At 44.9% G+C, this 15420-nt stretch overlaps 1 protein-coding gene across 2 annotated transcripts in view; it reads left to right on the forward strand.

The window, feature by feature from the left end:
• Window positions 1–15420, forward strand: part of TNC (tenascin C) — a 73405-nt gene that overhangs the window by 48254 nt on the left and 9731 nt on the right. For both annotated transcript variants that reach the window (XM_006890707.1, XM_006890708.1), the window contains 8 exons: window positions 791–934; window positions 4520–4639; window positions 7910–8053; window positions 8703–8833; window positions 10424–10556; window positions 12615–12766; window positions 13186–13282; window positions 14188–14349. In XM_006890707.1, coding sequence (XP_006890769.1) covers window positions 791–934; window positions 4520–4639; window positions 7910–8053; window positions 8703–8833; window positions 10424–10556; window positions 12615–12766; window positions 13186–13282; window positions 14188–14349 — 1083 coding nt within the window. The remainder of the gene's footprint in view (window positions 1–790; window positions 935–4519; window positions 4640–7909; window positions 8054–8702; window positions 8834–10423; window positions 10557–12614; window positions 12767–13185; window positions 13283–14187; window positions 14350–15420) is intronic.

Genomic DNA, 15420 nt, shown 5'->3' on the forward strand with positions numbered 1-15420 from the left:
AGAGAGAGAGAGAGAGAGAGATGATAGATTGATTTAACCCAGGGCAGTTTAGATTGCACAGGAAAAGATGGAAGGTCCACAGCATTTGTCTTTGAATGTCTGAGAAGGTGTATGTAGGCCTCATAAGCTGTAACCAAGACCACAGGGAGGAAGCAGTCAAATGTGTCTAAAGGCGACTAGTGAGCTCTCAGCTACTGGAAATGTATAAAGAGAACACGGCTGGTAAACTTCACAGTTGTGTTGCAGCATCCCTATGAGAACTTTACCAACTGATAAACCAGCTCTCCTATAGCCTGGAAATTCTAACATTCATTCTGACTTTTTACCTCTAGAAGCACAAATTTGAATAGGATCTTGGCTTTTTCTTAAATATTAAAATTCTTGCTAGTAGCAAGAATTTCCCAGGAGGCAGTGTGTATATTCCTGAACAAGAGCATTGCATTAAATAGACCAGATAGACATTACATAGTGAGCTGCTTGTATTCCGTGTGTAAAAATACATATAAAGGAAATCAAATTTGTGCAGCATGCCAATACTCTACTGAAAGGAAACTTGCCATTTTTAGTACATTGTGATTTCATGGTTTTTCTCCTCCTCTGGCTTGGTTTTTGGCATCTGTACCAGTGGAAAAAGCTTTACGCCCTGCCAAAGGGTAAGGAGCAAATGAGAAAGCAAGAAAATGAGATCGGATAAAGATATATTTGCAAATGGACCAGCCCACTCCTGAGGCCACAGTGAATAAGCATCAATGAAGTTCACTATTCCACTCTTGCTTCTCTCATGTTCCAGGTACCCCCTCGGCGGTCACTGTGCATGGTACCCAGACCCAGACCCAGCTGATGAAACTCATTCCTGGAGTGGAGTACCTGGTCAGTGTCATCGCCATGAAGGGCTTTGAGGAGAGCGAACCTGTCTCAGGAACACTCACAACAGGTCTGACTTTGTTGTTGTTTATGTTTTCAGAGACCACTTATGCATGCTGTGCCATTTCCCAACTTCAGCATTTTTACAAGACACAGCATCTAGAAATATATATCTGTTTATTTGTGAATTACCACTGGACCGGATTCAGATTGTCAGATGGCTTCGTGTCTGGCCCCATCCCTGGCCTTTTATGAGCTGGATAATCTTAGGTGTATCCTCTACCTCCCTGGGCCTCTGTATTCGGAATTCTGTGGGATAAAAGGTCCAAGTTCGGAAGTCACACTGGGTTGTAGTCCCAACTCTATCACTTACATGGGCTGCAAGCTGTAAGTTAATTTCCTGAGGTGCAGTTGCTTTGTCTACGAACTAAGCATAACTCTGTTTCCCTCACAAGTGGTACCACATGGAACTATAGAATTAGAGAACAAACAAAAGCAAACTCATTGCCGGCGAGTCTGAACCAACTTACAGCTGTTCCTCCAGCTAGTTTTTGGAGAAATCACATGGCAGGAGATTGACTATTTGCCTCAGAGCTGCCAATGGATGTGACCCACCAGAGAGCCACCACCTCGGGGTTAGCAGGACAACTCCCTATTCACTAGGCAACCAGAGCTCCTTATATATGTAAAGTTGTTGTTGTTGTTGTTGTTGTTATGCACTGTCATGTCAGAACCAACCCATAGCTGACCCTCCAGTAGGTTTTCAGAGATGAGAAAAATCAAGTGAGAAGATTACCCATATTTCTCTTGTGGAACAGCTGGTGGCTTTGAATTGCATACCTTTGTTTTGGCAGCACAATTCCTTACCATTTGTAAATGGAATTATGCATTTTAGACCTTCACATCCTTACTTTCCTTCTCTAATCCCCAAAGCCATTGTGAGGACACTTTGAAACAGAAGCTTCATCTAAAAGAGTAATGGTTACTTCTACAAAGCAGCTCTGGTTTCTCTGGCAGCTGTTGTATTGCAGGCCCTGATGACCAGCCCACAGGCTCAGTGCCCACAGTTGTTACTCTTCCTATTTCACAGGGGAGACAATGGAGACCTGGGAGATTAAATACCTTCAGCAAAGCCACCTAACTAATAAATCCGGGAATCAAATGGACACCTAGTCCAGCATGAGGCTAACGCCTGTATCTTTCCAGAAGAAAGGGCACTTTTCCTGACATAACCTGATTTGTATAACACACTGGAAAGAGGAGGAAATAATTACTTGCATTGAAAGAGAATGAAGTGGAAAATTTCTCTTCAGATAGCCTGCTGCAACCAAGTCTCTAAACAAGTTACCCTTTGATATATGAGCAATTACCCAATCCAGTCTATTATAGGGATCTAAAGAATGGGCCTCATAGGAAAATTTAAAAATATCCTGATAGCCTAAGACTTGATAATATGCAATTAAAATGTCCCATCAAGACCCAGAATCCTATCCACCCTGCAGCCCAGTCTTTTATCCTCCCCTGCCCCGCCCCCCAACAAATCTTTCATTTACTGATTCTCCACAGCAACAAATCACAACAGCTAACTGCAATTTCTCTGAAGGCTCAGTTGTCCCCACCCACTAAAGGAGATTCTGTGTACGTAAGATTGAAGCATGCAGGAACTCTGAGAAGAATATGACCCAGTCACATCCCGACTCTTTTTAAAATTTTTTTATTATTATTTTTTTAATTTTATTATTTGTGTGTGTGTGTACCGTCAAATTAGATCTGACTGGTACAGGAGGAGATTGCCCCTCCTTCTCCAGCAGAGCATCTGGTGGATTTGGACTGCACGCCTCTGGGATTGCAGTGCAGCTTCTTGCCACTAGGCGACCAATGCTCCCTAACATCGCAACTCTTAAACCAGTGGTTGAACCTCTTGAGCCTCAAGCGTTTCATCTCATAAATGAGCTGGTGGTACCCTTTGTCCTCCTAGATGGGGCTGGGCTGTGACTGAGTATGTAAAAGCAGGAAGAGAAAACCACATGAGTCTGATGTTTAAGAGTGAAGTGTTGTGCAGTGGTGGTGACCCAGGTTAAATAGCCCTTGTATATTCATACCTTCTCAGCACACAGCTTCTATAAGTCATTTCTAAGACTCCAAATAATTAACATGCAATATTCATAATAATTGCAATTATTGAGAGCTTCCCCAAACTCATCATAAACACATTGTCTAGTTTTTCCTCACCATTTGACAATTGAAGAAACTGGGGTTTATAAAAGGGAAGTGCCTTCCTAGGCCCACAGGCTATAGACAGAGAAGCCAATTGTCTTTGGGCCAATTGCCTTACTTTATATGGTGCTGGTTTAACAAAAATAACAGCAGAAATGATACTTTGATAAACATAAATGTATTTTCTCACAGTTAAGGAGGCAAGAAGTCTGAATTTGGGGCATCAGCTGAGGGGAGGGGTGCGGCGGTGGCAGTCAGGCTCTCTCCCTGTCAACTCTGAATAGAGTCCTTTCCTCTTCTTCCCAGAATTCCTTGCAAATCTCCAGGTAGCACTTCTCTCTCCCCCTTCAGTGCTTGCTTGTCTCTTTGTCCAGAGGTCTTTTCTTCATCTCAGTAGTGTTTAGGTTTAGAACCTATCTCTGTACTGATAAGGGAGCTCTGGAGCCTCGTGGTAAGAAGCTGCACTGTAATCCTGAAGGCACGCAGTTCAAATCTACCAGCTTAGCAGGAGAAGAACGAGCAATCCTGCCATGTGATCAATGCCTCTGAATATCAGCTGGAAGGTCATCTATGAGTTGGATCTGTCTGAGTCAACACAATGACAGTGATATGATGTCAACACAACAAAGAAACTTTTAGTCCCAAAATTGGGTATCATCCATAAGTATCAAGGTTAGGATAGAGGATTGACAACACAATATTTTGAGGAGAAAAACCTTGGTCTGTAACACCCAAGTCGAACCCAGGACCAGCTCTCTGTAAATTCTGCCTCTGTGATCTGCAAGCTCTCAACATGGAGATGGCTCCCAACCCAGAACAGCCTTGAGCGATTCTAAAACGCACTAATCTCCTCTATTCTTGTAAACTCTTTCCCTGGGGTAACGGATGTGAACAGTGATAATCTTTGTCATGCGTTCAGCCCTTTTCCAATTTATACAGCACCTTTCCACCATAATTTCATATAAAAAGCAGAACAGCACTGGAAATAAGGCCGGATGGAATTATTATCCCCATTATGCTGTAGTTGATGTGTATCACTGAGTCGATTCTGACTCATCATGACCCCACAGGACTGCTCATAGGGTTTCTGGATTGTAGTCTGTACAGAATCACTGCGGGTTTTCACCCACAAAGTTGCTGGTCAGTTTAAACCTCCAGTTTCTCATTTAGCCGCTTTAGAGTACTCCAAGCATTGGCCCTCCAGGTAGGTACTTTAATTCCCATTTTACAGATGAGAAATAGAAGTCCAAGACAGCTTACCCAACAAAGGGAATTGTGACTCCAGCCCAGACCAGCTGACCCCACGTCCAGGGCTGTGAAGCACCCCTTGCAGCAGACACTGGGATCTTCCACCAGGAGGGATAACAGAACAGCTGTGATCTCATATCCTACCCCATGATTCCCTGTCTCTCCAACGTCTCACCACCTTTCTTTGCAGCTCTGGATGGCCCATCTGGGCTGGTGACAGCCAACATCACTGACTCAGAAGCCCTGGCCATGTGGCAGCCGGCCATTGCCGCAGTGGATAGTTATGTCATCTCCTACACAGGAGAGAGAGGTAAGTTCCTGCCCGAGATTCTCAGCACTGGGAAAGGTCTATTCTGCCAGAACATCTTCCCTTCTCTCTCCTTTCTTCCATCTTTGATACAGGATGGCAGAATGTGTGGATTGGTTGGGAAAGTCAGTAATGGCCTTATGGTTCTTGGACACCAGTTGTCATTAAATGCACTTTGACACTGAGTGACACCCATGTGTGTTATAGGGAGCATGTGTGTCATAAGGAACAGTGTTTCCATGGCTACTTGTCCAGAATATATCACCAGGTCTTTCTTCTGAGGCACCTCTGGGTGAACTTGAACCTTTTGGCTAATAGCTGTGCATGTTTAATGTTGCCACTAACCAGCAACATTACAATACCCAAATACAACCTCAGAATGGACTCACAGGCAAGACTTAAAGGTAGACCGTCAAGTGAAAGTGTTTGTTCGGGGGTATCAAAGGAGGTTTTAGCAATAGTCCTGCACTGTTGTCAAGCTAAAGAGAGCTAACATTATAGTTACATCAAATGAATTTTCAAAGAGAAAATGTTCACCTCTAGCCTCCATATGTTTCCCACCTGTTTCTCCTCTTCTGCTGGTCTCTCTGCCTCCACGAGCTAACCGCCCTTTCCAAGGGCTGCTCTCATTTCTGACAAAGAAGGAATCCAAGATCTAAGCTCTTAAACAGGCTGTTTCCAGTAATGTAGTGGAGCCTGGGCCACAAAGGACCAACCACAAAGGAGTGGTGGCAAGCTTGATTTTTTTTTAAAGAGAAATTATTCCTCCGTGGTTGTGCAAACACCTTTGCTGACTGACTCACCAAACAGATTAAAACTTGCTTAGGGCATCAACAAAGTGTGGCCACCAGAAAGTAAGATCAAATAAGATAAAAATAAGAGGGAGAAGAGAAAGAGTGAATAAACCTGTAATTTTGTAATGAGCTACTCTAAAGAACACACTTGCTATTTTAATTTCAAAGACTATGTAAATGTCATACTTTGTGGCTCAGTATCATTTTACTTTCAGTGATAATGCAAACAACTGAAAACCTACAGTCTTCACGTTGATTCTGACTCTCAACGACGACCCTCCCTTGGGTTTCTGAGGTTGTAATCTTTACCTGAGAGGACTTCTCTCATCTTTCTCTCATGGAACTGCCCCAGTGGACTCAATGTCCTGATCTTGTTGTGTTGGGTTAGCAGACAAACACGAAATAGGCTCCATCAGAATGTCTGAAAGTGATAATCGAGTTCTGGTAACCACCTAAGAGAATTCTTTGTCAGGACAAGACAGAGTCAGGGCTTACATAAATTAGTTCTTTCCTCCACAAGGCTAAAACATTCCCAATGAATTTTTTTTTTTTAATTTCGTGTGCATGTACCATCAAATCAGATCTGACTGGTACAGGAGGATATTGCACCTCCTTCTCTGGCAGAGCGTCTGGTGGATTCGAACCGTGTTCCTCTGGGATTGCAGTGGAATAATTTTTTTGAGTCAGAAAAGATTCTATCTTTTAAACTCAACCCTTAAGAGATAAGAGGGTATATTGTTGGCACTGTTGACCCAGCCCAATCTTGCACTGTCTCATGAGCTCAACCATGCTCCTGAGCCCAGGCAGCCGCTGTGTCAGTACAGCTTGTTAAGGGTCTTGCTCCCTCACTGCTCCTGTGACTTTCCCCAACGTGATGAGATCAAATCACACAAATTATTTTTTAAAAGCATGTGAGATAAAATGCCATTATCCTTGCCTCTAATGAGCTCCCTGCTTACACTTCTGCCTAGACATACTTGTTTGGCTTTTTGGCAGTCCATGAGATATTCAATACTCTTAGATAACACCACAGTTCAAATTCTTCTTTAGTCTTCCTTATTTATTGTCCAACTTTCAAAACAATAGAAGATTTCATTACTTGAATCAGGTGGCTCTTAGTCTTTAAGATTCATCTTTAAAAGAATCATTGACAGGAGGTTTGCTCAATGCAGCACATCTTTTAAAGTCATGACTGCTGCTGTCATTTGTGTTGATTGTGAATCCAAGGGCAGATGCATGATTAGCAAAAGCCTGGTCCTCAAGGGCTGGTAGATAACTAGATAGGAGATCAGCTTGTCCCAGTTTGCCAAGGACTATACCAGTTTTAGCATAGCTTACAGACTAAGATAAACCAAGGAGAAAAGCCTAGCCATCTACTTCTTAAAATCAGCCAGTGAAAACTCTAGATCACAATGATCTAATTAGAAATTGATTAGGATGTAAATAAATATACAAAAGCCACAAGTGCCCCAGCATTCCATACTTGCCTCTCTTCAATGTGCAAGAGGCTGCATCCATCCAGCTGACACTGAGATTGATGAGACGCTCACCCTTATCCTGCAGGTGTGGCCAGACATTTCATTATTTTACCATTCTAGCATGCCCAAAGGCTGGCGAACTCTCGGCCAGAGATCCTTGGGCCTGTTTTTTTTTTCATTGTTCTTGGTCAAACATTCTTCTAGGTCCACTTGCCATACAGAGGTAACTTGTGGTTGCTGTGAGGCTGTGACACTGATGTGTCAAATGCAATAATGGTTACCCACAGTGGACAGTGTTTGGTGGATCTCCTCAATTTAAACAAGCTTGGAAGCAGGAGTGGCATCCACTTCCATAAAAGCTTGCCTCCGGAAACCTTATGAATCTGGAGAAAGGATGAAAGTCACACAAGTGTTGAGGACTTCAATTCATAGGGTCACCAAGAGTCGTCTATAACTCAATAGCATTTAACAACACAACAACATAAGTAAATACAGTGAGTGGGCTTCACTTCCAGAAGTGGGGCTGATGCAGTGGGGCTGAGTAGCAGTAACCAAGTTCCAGGCAGCTACGGTGTGGTCCCTTGGCTTAATGATTTGGCTTAATTATATACAAAGATATATGTGTTGGTTAAAGAGAGGACAGTGGGCAACAGGACAGGAATTCGAGTAGCTGAGACTTGAAGATGCTACCTGCAGCTCTCCTCTAGCTCATTCCTGTCTCGGCTGCAAAGCTGTTCCAGCCGGTACCATGTGGAAAATATATCCTGACCCCCAGTTCCCCTTCCTTCTGATTTGGTGCCTGGAAAAATCCAGTCTCCATATGATAAATCCTTTGAATACGAGGTGAGTACTCAAGAGAGAGAAGGGAGTGTGAGTCACTACCGAAATCAAATCTGCTTTTCTGTCGGGTCACTGAAAGTTTGTGCGTGTGTTATTTGCCAAGTCCTCCAGCGGTTTAGACCATGAGAGGTAATGGCCTCATGTGTATCTTTTCTGTTTAGTGCCAGAAGTCACACACACAGTGTCCGGGAACACAGTGGAGTATGCGCTGACCGACCTCCTGCCGGCCACAGAGTACACGCTGAGAATCTTCGCAGAGAAGGGGCCCCAGAAGAGTTCAGCCATCACCACTAAGTTTACAACAGGTAGGAAGGAATCAAGAGCTGGAAGTTCTTCTTTCCGACCAGCCTACCCAAAGCCTCTACCTTCAGTTGTAAACTCATAGTTCTTTCTGAAGTCAGGTTCTTGCAACGTGATTATGTCAACCAATGCTAAATTCACCAACGCCCACTCACTGAAGACCTTAAGAAGAACAGCTACTTCCTTTTGTACTGAGATGACCTCTCAGTCTCTGTACGGGCTAAGAAAGGGTTTTAGGAGGACGGAGTTTTAAGTGGAAAGCCAGTCCCCACTGGCCCTAAACCCAGTATTTAATGATCCATGCAGGGAAATGTTTTAAAGAGATTTTTCAGGCAAGTTTTTGTAGATGCCTATTGAATTTTTATACATTGATATATTTTTATAAACTCCAGGAAGTAGAGAAATAGGGGTCCTGTCCTCTCAGTAGGGGAGTGTCAATATTAATACGCATCTCTTCTTTACTGGGACAAGGAGGCTGGTAATTTACATTCACAGCCCAACTTTCTCCCCAAATCCAACTGAGACCATGTGGGACTCAGGACAAGTGAGCCCAAGGTCAAATAGGGAAAGGACTTGAACTGAAGCCTCCTGAAGCCTAGCCAAGGGTGTTTGTGTACACTTGATGATGTATTTGATATTAAATATCTTGTGCAGATCTTGATTCTCCAAGAGACTTGATTGCTACTGAAGTTCAGTCAGAAACTGCCCTCCTGACCTGGCGACGCCCCCGGGCTGCAGTAACTGGTTACCTCCTGGTCTATGAATCTGTGGACGGCACAGTCAAGGTATTTTGAAGTGTATAAGTGATTCCCTGCTGCTCTTTCAAGCATTTTCCTAATCCCCAGAGTGGGGATGGTATTATTTCTCTGTCCCATGAAAACTGGAGAGAGTTTGTTGGGTTAGGCAGTAGAGTTGTACTATCACCCTAAAGGCAGCAGGTTCAAATCCACCAGTTGCTGCTGGGAAGAAAGAATGGACAGTCACCTCTCATGCTATTTGCAGCCTCTGAAAACCTGCTGGAGTCAGTTTCAACTAAATAGCAATAAATACATTTTGAAGGAAGCAGAGGAGCTGGAGGGGGGAAAGCATAACAGGGCTGGTTGATAAGGCAGACCTTCTGAATTGTTTTAACCTTCACAGGCACCAGAGATTAGGGCTTTAATATGTCTTTAGTGGAGCAAAATGCAGTCTACAATAACATCAGAGCTTTTCCTGGGGTTGGTCTAACACTGAACTAATTCACTGCATGAACTGAGGCATCTATAAAATAATAGGACACATCTATCTTTAAGGTCTCCTCTTCTTAAGGAATTTCAGGATTTTGTGTCTATCTAAGCCATGAGTTTCATTCCATCTACCCTAATTGCCTAGGAAACAGCTTTGCACAGTAGCCTACGGACCTGGCAGGTAATTGGATCCCAAGTAATTTGATCAGCTTCACCTCATGACTGAAAAATGATCCTTCCTCCAGGGATCAGGCCTGGAGCTCCCCAAATGTCACTAGATCACTGATATTAAATGAATACTCATCTCAGATTACCATTCTGTATGTCCACGCCTCTACCTTATGTCACAGTCAAGAAATATGACCTGGTGTGGGAGAGTCCTGGGCAAGGCATACAAGCATGCAAGGCCGTCTCCTGTCACTGACAAGCCAAGAAGCCAGAGTAAACTGTCAGCCTCTATAAGACTTATCTCTTCCATGAGAAAAATCAGGATGCCATACCTGCCCCATTCTAATGACCCAAAAGAGCCTTCCCAGCACCATTGAGCTCAGTTACCTAAACCCAGGCTTCCAGTTTGCAGGTTGTTGAGAGTAGATATGCTTTGAGAGGAGGGTAGATTGACTTCAAACCCCAGGTACCAAGGCCATCTGCTAAAATATGATTGCACAGAAATTGGAAATTAGTAAGATATTTTTAAAAGAGAAGGGTTCTCCTGCAAACAGAAACCAGTGACCTCCTCAGGGTAGCAGCGCAACAGCCAGCTGCAAGCTGCTAACAGCGAGCAATGACTTGGGGCAGCTGTACACATCTGCCTCCCCCAGGCCCCTGTCCTGAAAGGAGACACACGGGGCCAGCTCAGGCCTTCATCTTGTCATATCCACTGAGTTAATAAAGCCATATCCTGACTCAAGAAATCCTAAATCAACCACACGTCAAAATCACCCAGAAGCTCCTCAACTACACACTTGGCCGGTCAATCCCTCTGGGCTATCAATATTCTGTCATTCTGGAATGGGGAACAGGCACCACATGGTTTTAAAACTTCCCAGGACACCATGATAAAGGGACATATTTGGGGGTCATTTAGCTAACTGATTTCCAAGTCTATACTTTTTGCCAAAGCTATTTTATTCATTCTTCTGTCCACAGGAAGTCATTGTGGGTCCAGACACCACCTCCTACAGCCTGGCAGAGCTAAGCCCGTCTACGCACTACACGGCCAGGGTCCAGGCATTGAACGGGCCCCTCAGGAGCAAGTTGATAGAGACCATCTTCACCACAAGTAAGGGGGCCATAGGTAGCAGCCCAGCCTTAGAAATATAAGGAATATAACGTTGTGAGACTGAATCAGCCCTCCAATTCCTCTGTGACCCTCTACTTAGAATTTTTCAAATAAGCCCAATGTCCTTCTTTTTTAAAGGCCCAATGCCCTCCTACTACCTGCAGCGTCCCTGAGTGACACAAGCAGTGAGCTCAAACACTAGATGAGACCCTGGCAGCCTGAACTCACTGAGAAGCTCCTGGGAACTCAGGCCCAGCTATCTGCTCCTCAAAGATCAGAGCCTTGAAAACCCCATAAGCAGTTCTACTCTGAACACCTGGTGCCGTGTGTCAGAATCAACCAACAATAACAACTTGTCCTGCCAACCCAAAGAATGTGGACGCAGAAGGCCCTGGACACCATGGGAAAGGGAAGGGACTCTGGTAGTAAGAACAGTTGCATCAATCTCCATGGCCACCAGTTGCTTTGTAACTTAAGTTACTTCTGTTTTACATAACTTGGTGTCTTCATCTGTACAATGGGATTAATAATCAACCTGTCCTCACATGAACCTTTTGAGGATTAGAGGAGTTTGTTGTTGGGTGTTAGATGCCATCAAGTCGAGCACAACTCATAGCAACCCTATGAACAAAAGATCTGAACCCTGTTCTATCCTGCGCCATCCTCACACTTCCTGACACACAAGAGCCCATCGCAGCAGTCACCATGTCAACCCACCTGGCAGAGGGTCTTCCTCTGCTCTGTTTGAACTCCTAGCCTAATAAGTGACCATGTGTAGGATTCATTATAAGCTTAATCTCCCCTTCCCCTCTCCCTCAGAACTTTAGAGTTTATAAACATCTTTATAATCATAAACTCAAACAATTCTCCAGCAAGCTGGGACAGGGCCCGGGATTATAGTGCCTGGTTTCCTGGTATGGAAATGGAGGCTCTCAGAGACTAAACCAACCTTTCAAGGCTCTACTGTGAGTTAAAGTCAGAGCTAGGCTTCCAGGACCCTGCCACTTAGTGCCTCCTGCAGATGGTACACGTGTACCTTGTTCCATTTCTGAGGAAGGGAGGAGCTAGCCTTTACAAAGCCTGAACTCAGGATCCACCAAGTAGGTATCACATTTCTCTCAGCGTCTTTCTCCCATCCTATCTATCTCCTGTCTGCTGACGGAGGTGTTTCCTCTGTGCCAGCTCACACCAGCCACTGAGGGCACAAGAATATAAGCCTGCCCTAATCATGCTCTTGGACTTAGGCTGAGAAACAAAGAAACAAAGAATAAAAGATTCCAGGTGCGGGCTGAGGAGGTAAAGCACAGTTAAAGAGCAATCAGGTCAGGAGAAAAATACCTTAGCCACGGGTTCTCGGGAACCTTCTGTGCACAGCCTGGGAGGTCTGTTTCTGCCACACGATTACTTTTCCCTTTCATATTATCATACTTGGAAATAACTCACACATTCCTGTTTTAGTTCTCTACGATCATCAAGGCCAACAGCAGTTAGGTAATTTCTACAATGTGACACAGAAAGGAAGATCCAATCCAGGACTAGAATCTTGGTCTCTGCTTTCAGAGCCCTCTGAAGAGGTTGAGGTTTGACTGCACTGTGGATTAAAAATGTATTTGTCTGGGAGAGCAAAAATCCAAATTCTTTTCTCAAAGTTTCAAGTCAGCTTCATCACAGGCCTTGATGCACAGTGACCTGCTCACTCTGTGTTTGGAAGCCCAACCGTGCTGACCAGACTCCTGCATGTCCATCGAGTCCTAGGGAGCCATTCTACAGATGTCAGATTGACTTTCCATATACTGCTCACAATGCTCAACCTCCTTCCAATGGCTCTTAAAGCATCCATAAGTTATAAAGAACTGAAATGGGCCCTTTGTATTCATAACCTCTAAGTTCCTTCAGTGCCCACAGAGAAGGTTTAATCCTCATTTTTCATATAAGGAAGCAGACAGAACCTTGGGAATGTTACATTGTTTGCCCCTGGGAATCTTATCAATAAATAGTCGAAAGCCCTTACCCCTGTCTTTATGTCCCTAAGAGTCATTGTTTCCTCTTATCCCACAGTCGGACTCCTGTACCCATTCCCCAGGGACTGCTCCCAAGCAATGCTAAATGGAGACACGACCTCTGGCCTCTACACCATCTATCTGAATGGCGATAAAGCCCAGGCCCTGGAAGTCTACTGCGACATGACCTCTGATGGGGGTGGATGGATTGTGAGTATCCCCAAAACAGACTCCAGAACTCTCGCGCACTGAGGATGGGGTGGTGAAGGGGTGTCAGGGGGGAGGGAGGAGGAGGAAGTGCCCCTGACACCTGTGCACATGAGGCTTTGCAAGACAGCATCAACCACATAGAAACATTCAATAATTATTAAGTGCAGGAAAGGAAACAAGTAGAGCTAAAGGACAAGGGGGAAGATACTCTCACAACTGATCTCATCTGGTCTTCCTCCCACAACACTATGGCGTACAATTGACAGCAATCACGGAGCCCATTACTGATAAGACTTTGCACTGAGCAAGCAATTGCTGTCAGCCGGTGGCCACAGGAGCTAGAGTTCTTTCCACAGTCCAGTGAATGCTCTTCCCTTTGATAAAAGAAGTGCATCCAGATTCACTGGTCTCGTTTGCAGGTGTTCCTGAGACGCAGCAATGGACGGGAGAATTTCTATCGGAACTGGAAGGCCTATGCTGCTGGATTCGGGGACCGAAGAGAAGAATTCTGGCTTGGTAATGCTACCCTGAGCTTTGGCTTCTACCTCCCGGTGCCCATTACTGCCTCTTTTTCCTTTATCCCGACCCACAGCAGCCTAAATGAAAGAAATGGATTAAAAGGAGATGGTAGTTCTGATGTCAGACTCAGAATTTTGCAAGCTCAGGTGAAAAAACTTCAGTTGCTCTGGGCTGTGAAATGTAAAACTGAGGAAGCGCCAACAGTCAGGCCTTAGGAACTGAACTCGTCTCAAGACATTCACTGAACTGTCCACATTGATCACACTGCCCGCTTCTGTCCCAGACAGTGGGCATTAAAGTGGATGGTTCAGGGCTCTAATGGGGTTGGTTATGGCCATGAACCCTAATCCTCCTAGCACACCCCTCCCATAGGCAGATCTTATCTCCATTTTGCATAGGAGAAGGCAGAAGCTCCAAGAGTTTAAGTTGCTTGCCAATAGAAATCTCACTAATAAGTAAATTGAGCTGCCAGATCTTGCCGATTTTGACAGCTCCAAACACAACAGGATAACAGCGTATCTATCTACACATGTGACCCACATTTCCCTACAATTTGCTCCACACAGAGCAGTGCTCTATGCGCTGATGCCAGGCTACGTCTGTTTGCCCACAGCTTTTCATTTGTGTTGAGCTTTGGAATTTAGCAGGCCCCTTATCTCCTTTGATCTCCACAACAAACTCAGAGGTTGGCAGAGCAAAGCTTATCAACCTGAGTTTACCTGAGGGTCAGAAGCATTACATCTATTGCCTGGTTTTACACCATCACAGGGCAGGCCAGGTGGTAAGCCTAGGTTGGTGCCCCTCAAACCTCTTTGCAGCACAGCTGCTGATGTTGTAGAGAGAATGCAAATGGGAACCCCAGCTTCTGTGCTTCTTCTGCAACCCCTGTCTGTCCTTCCCAGGCCTGGACAACCTGAATAAGATCACAGCCCAGGGGCAGTACGAACTCCGAGTGGACTTGCGAGACCATGGAGATACAGCCTATGCCGTGTACGACAGGTTCAGCGTGGGAGACGCCAGGACACGCTACAAGCTGAAGGTGGAAGGGTACAGCGGGACAGCAGGTACAGGCCAGTCCCTGGAACCTCATTCCTCCACACCCTTCTTTCCTTCGTTAATCCGCCCACTTGTGGATGCAGCAGCTATCTGAACGCCTAAAAGAAATTGCCATTGAGTCAGTAGTTCTCACTCCTGGAGATGCTACATGAGCAAGAGTCACACTGTTCGCTACAGTGTTTTCTTTGCCAGACCTTTCTTCCTAGCTACCTCTGGTTGAACATGAGCCTCCAATCTTTCAGTAGCAGGTGAGCGTGTTAACCATTTACACTATTCAGGAACTCCTTTAAATATTGGTACACATCAAATCATGTGCTCCCCCCCAAAAGGTGTTTTGCAAATCCTAACCTCTGTCTGGGAATTATAATCCCTGTGGGACATGGCTGCTTTTGTACAGCAGTGAGCAGAATTTGTGCTGGTGGTGTTGTGTGCTGTCAAGTCAGGACCAGACCATAGCTGACCCTCCAGTGGGATGTCAGAGGTGGTTAATCACACAGGAGGAGATTGTCCATCCCTCTCATGTGGAGCAGCTGGTGGATTCAAACCACATGCCTTCGGAATTGCAGCACAGTTTCTTGCCACTAGACTACCAGTAGGGTGCACATTTTTTAAGCTAGCTCTAGTGGCCTAGTGGCAAGAAGCTGCATTGCAATCCTGAAAGCGTGCGGTTCGAGGCCACCAGCAGCTCCACAGGAGAAAAACTGGCAATTACCTGTTAATCACCAGTTAATCTCCTGTGTGATTAACTGCCTCTGAAAACCCGCTGGAAGATCTGTTGCAACTACAGTACACAACAACAACATGGAAGAGATTAAACAAGCGAGCAGAACAGAGGTGGGGAAGCACATGCCAAAGCACATGAAGACTTCCCGTGAACAGGAGTGCAAAGAGACAAGGGCCTCCATCCAGAGTCTGGAGAACCAGTGTCCTGAATCCAGACATCTCGTTTCCTAAACGGTGAACATTTGAATTTCCGATGCTGTGGGCAGAATATTAAATGATCCAGGAAGTATTAAAAGAAGATGGAAGGAATATACTGAGTCATTATATAGAAAGGAATTGGCAGATACAGAGGAATT

Source organism: Elephantulus edwardii, unplaced genomic scaffold (assembly GCF_000299155.1).
Source record: "Elephantulus edwardii isolate Elephantulus edwardi_28Jun2011 unplaced genomic scaffold, EleEdw1.0 scaffold00092, whole genome shotgun sequence".
Taxonomy (NCBI): Eukaryota; Metazoa; Chordata; class Mammalia; order Macroscelidea; family Macroscelididae; genus Elephantulus; species Elephantulus edwardii.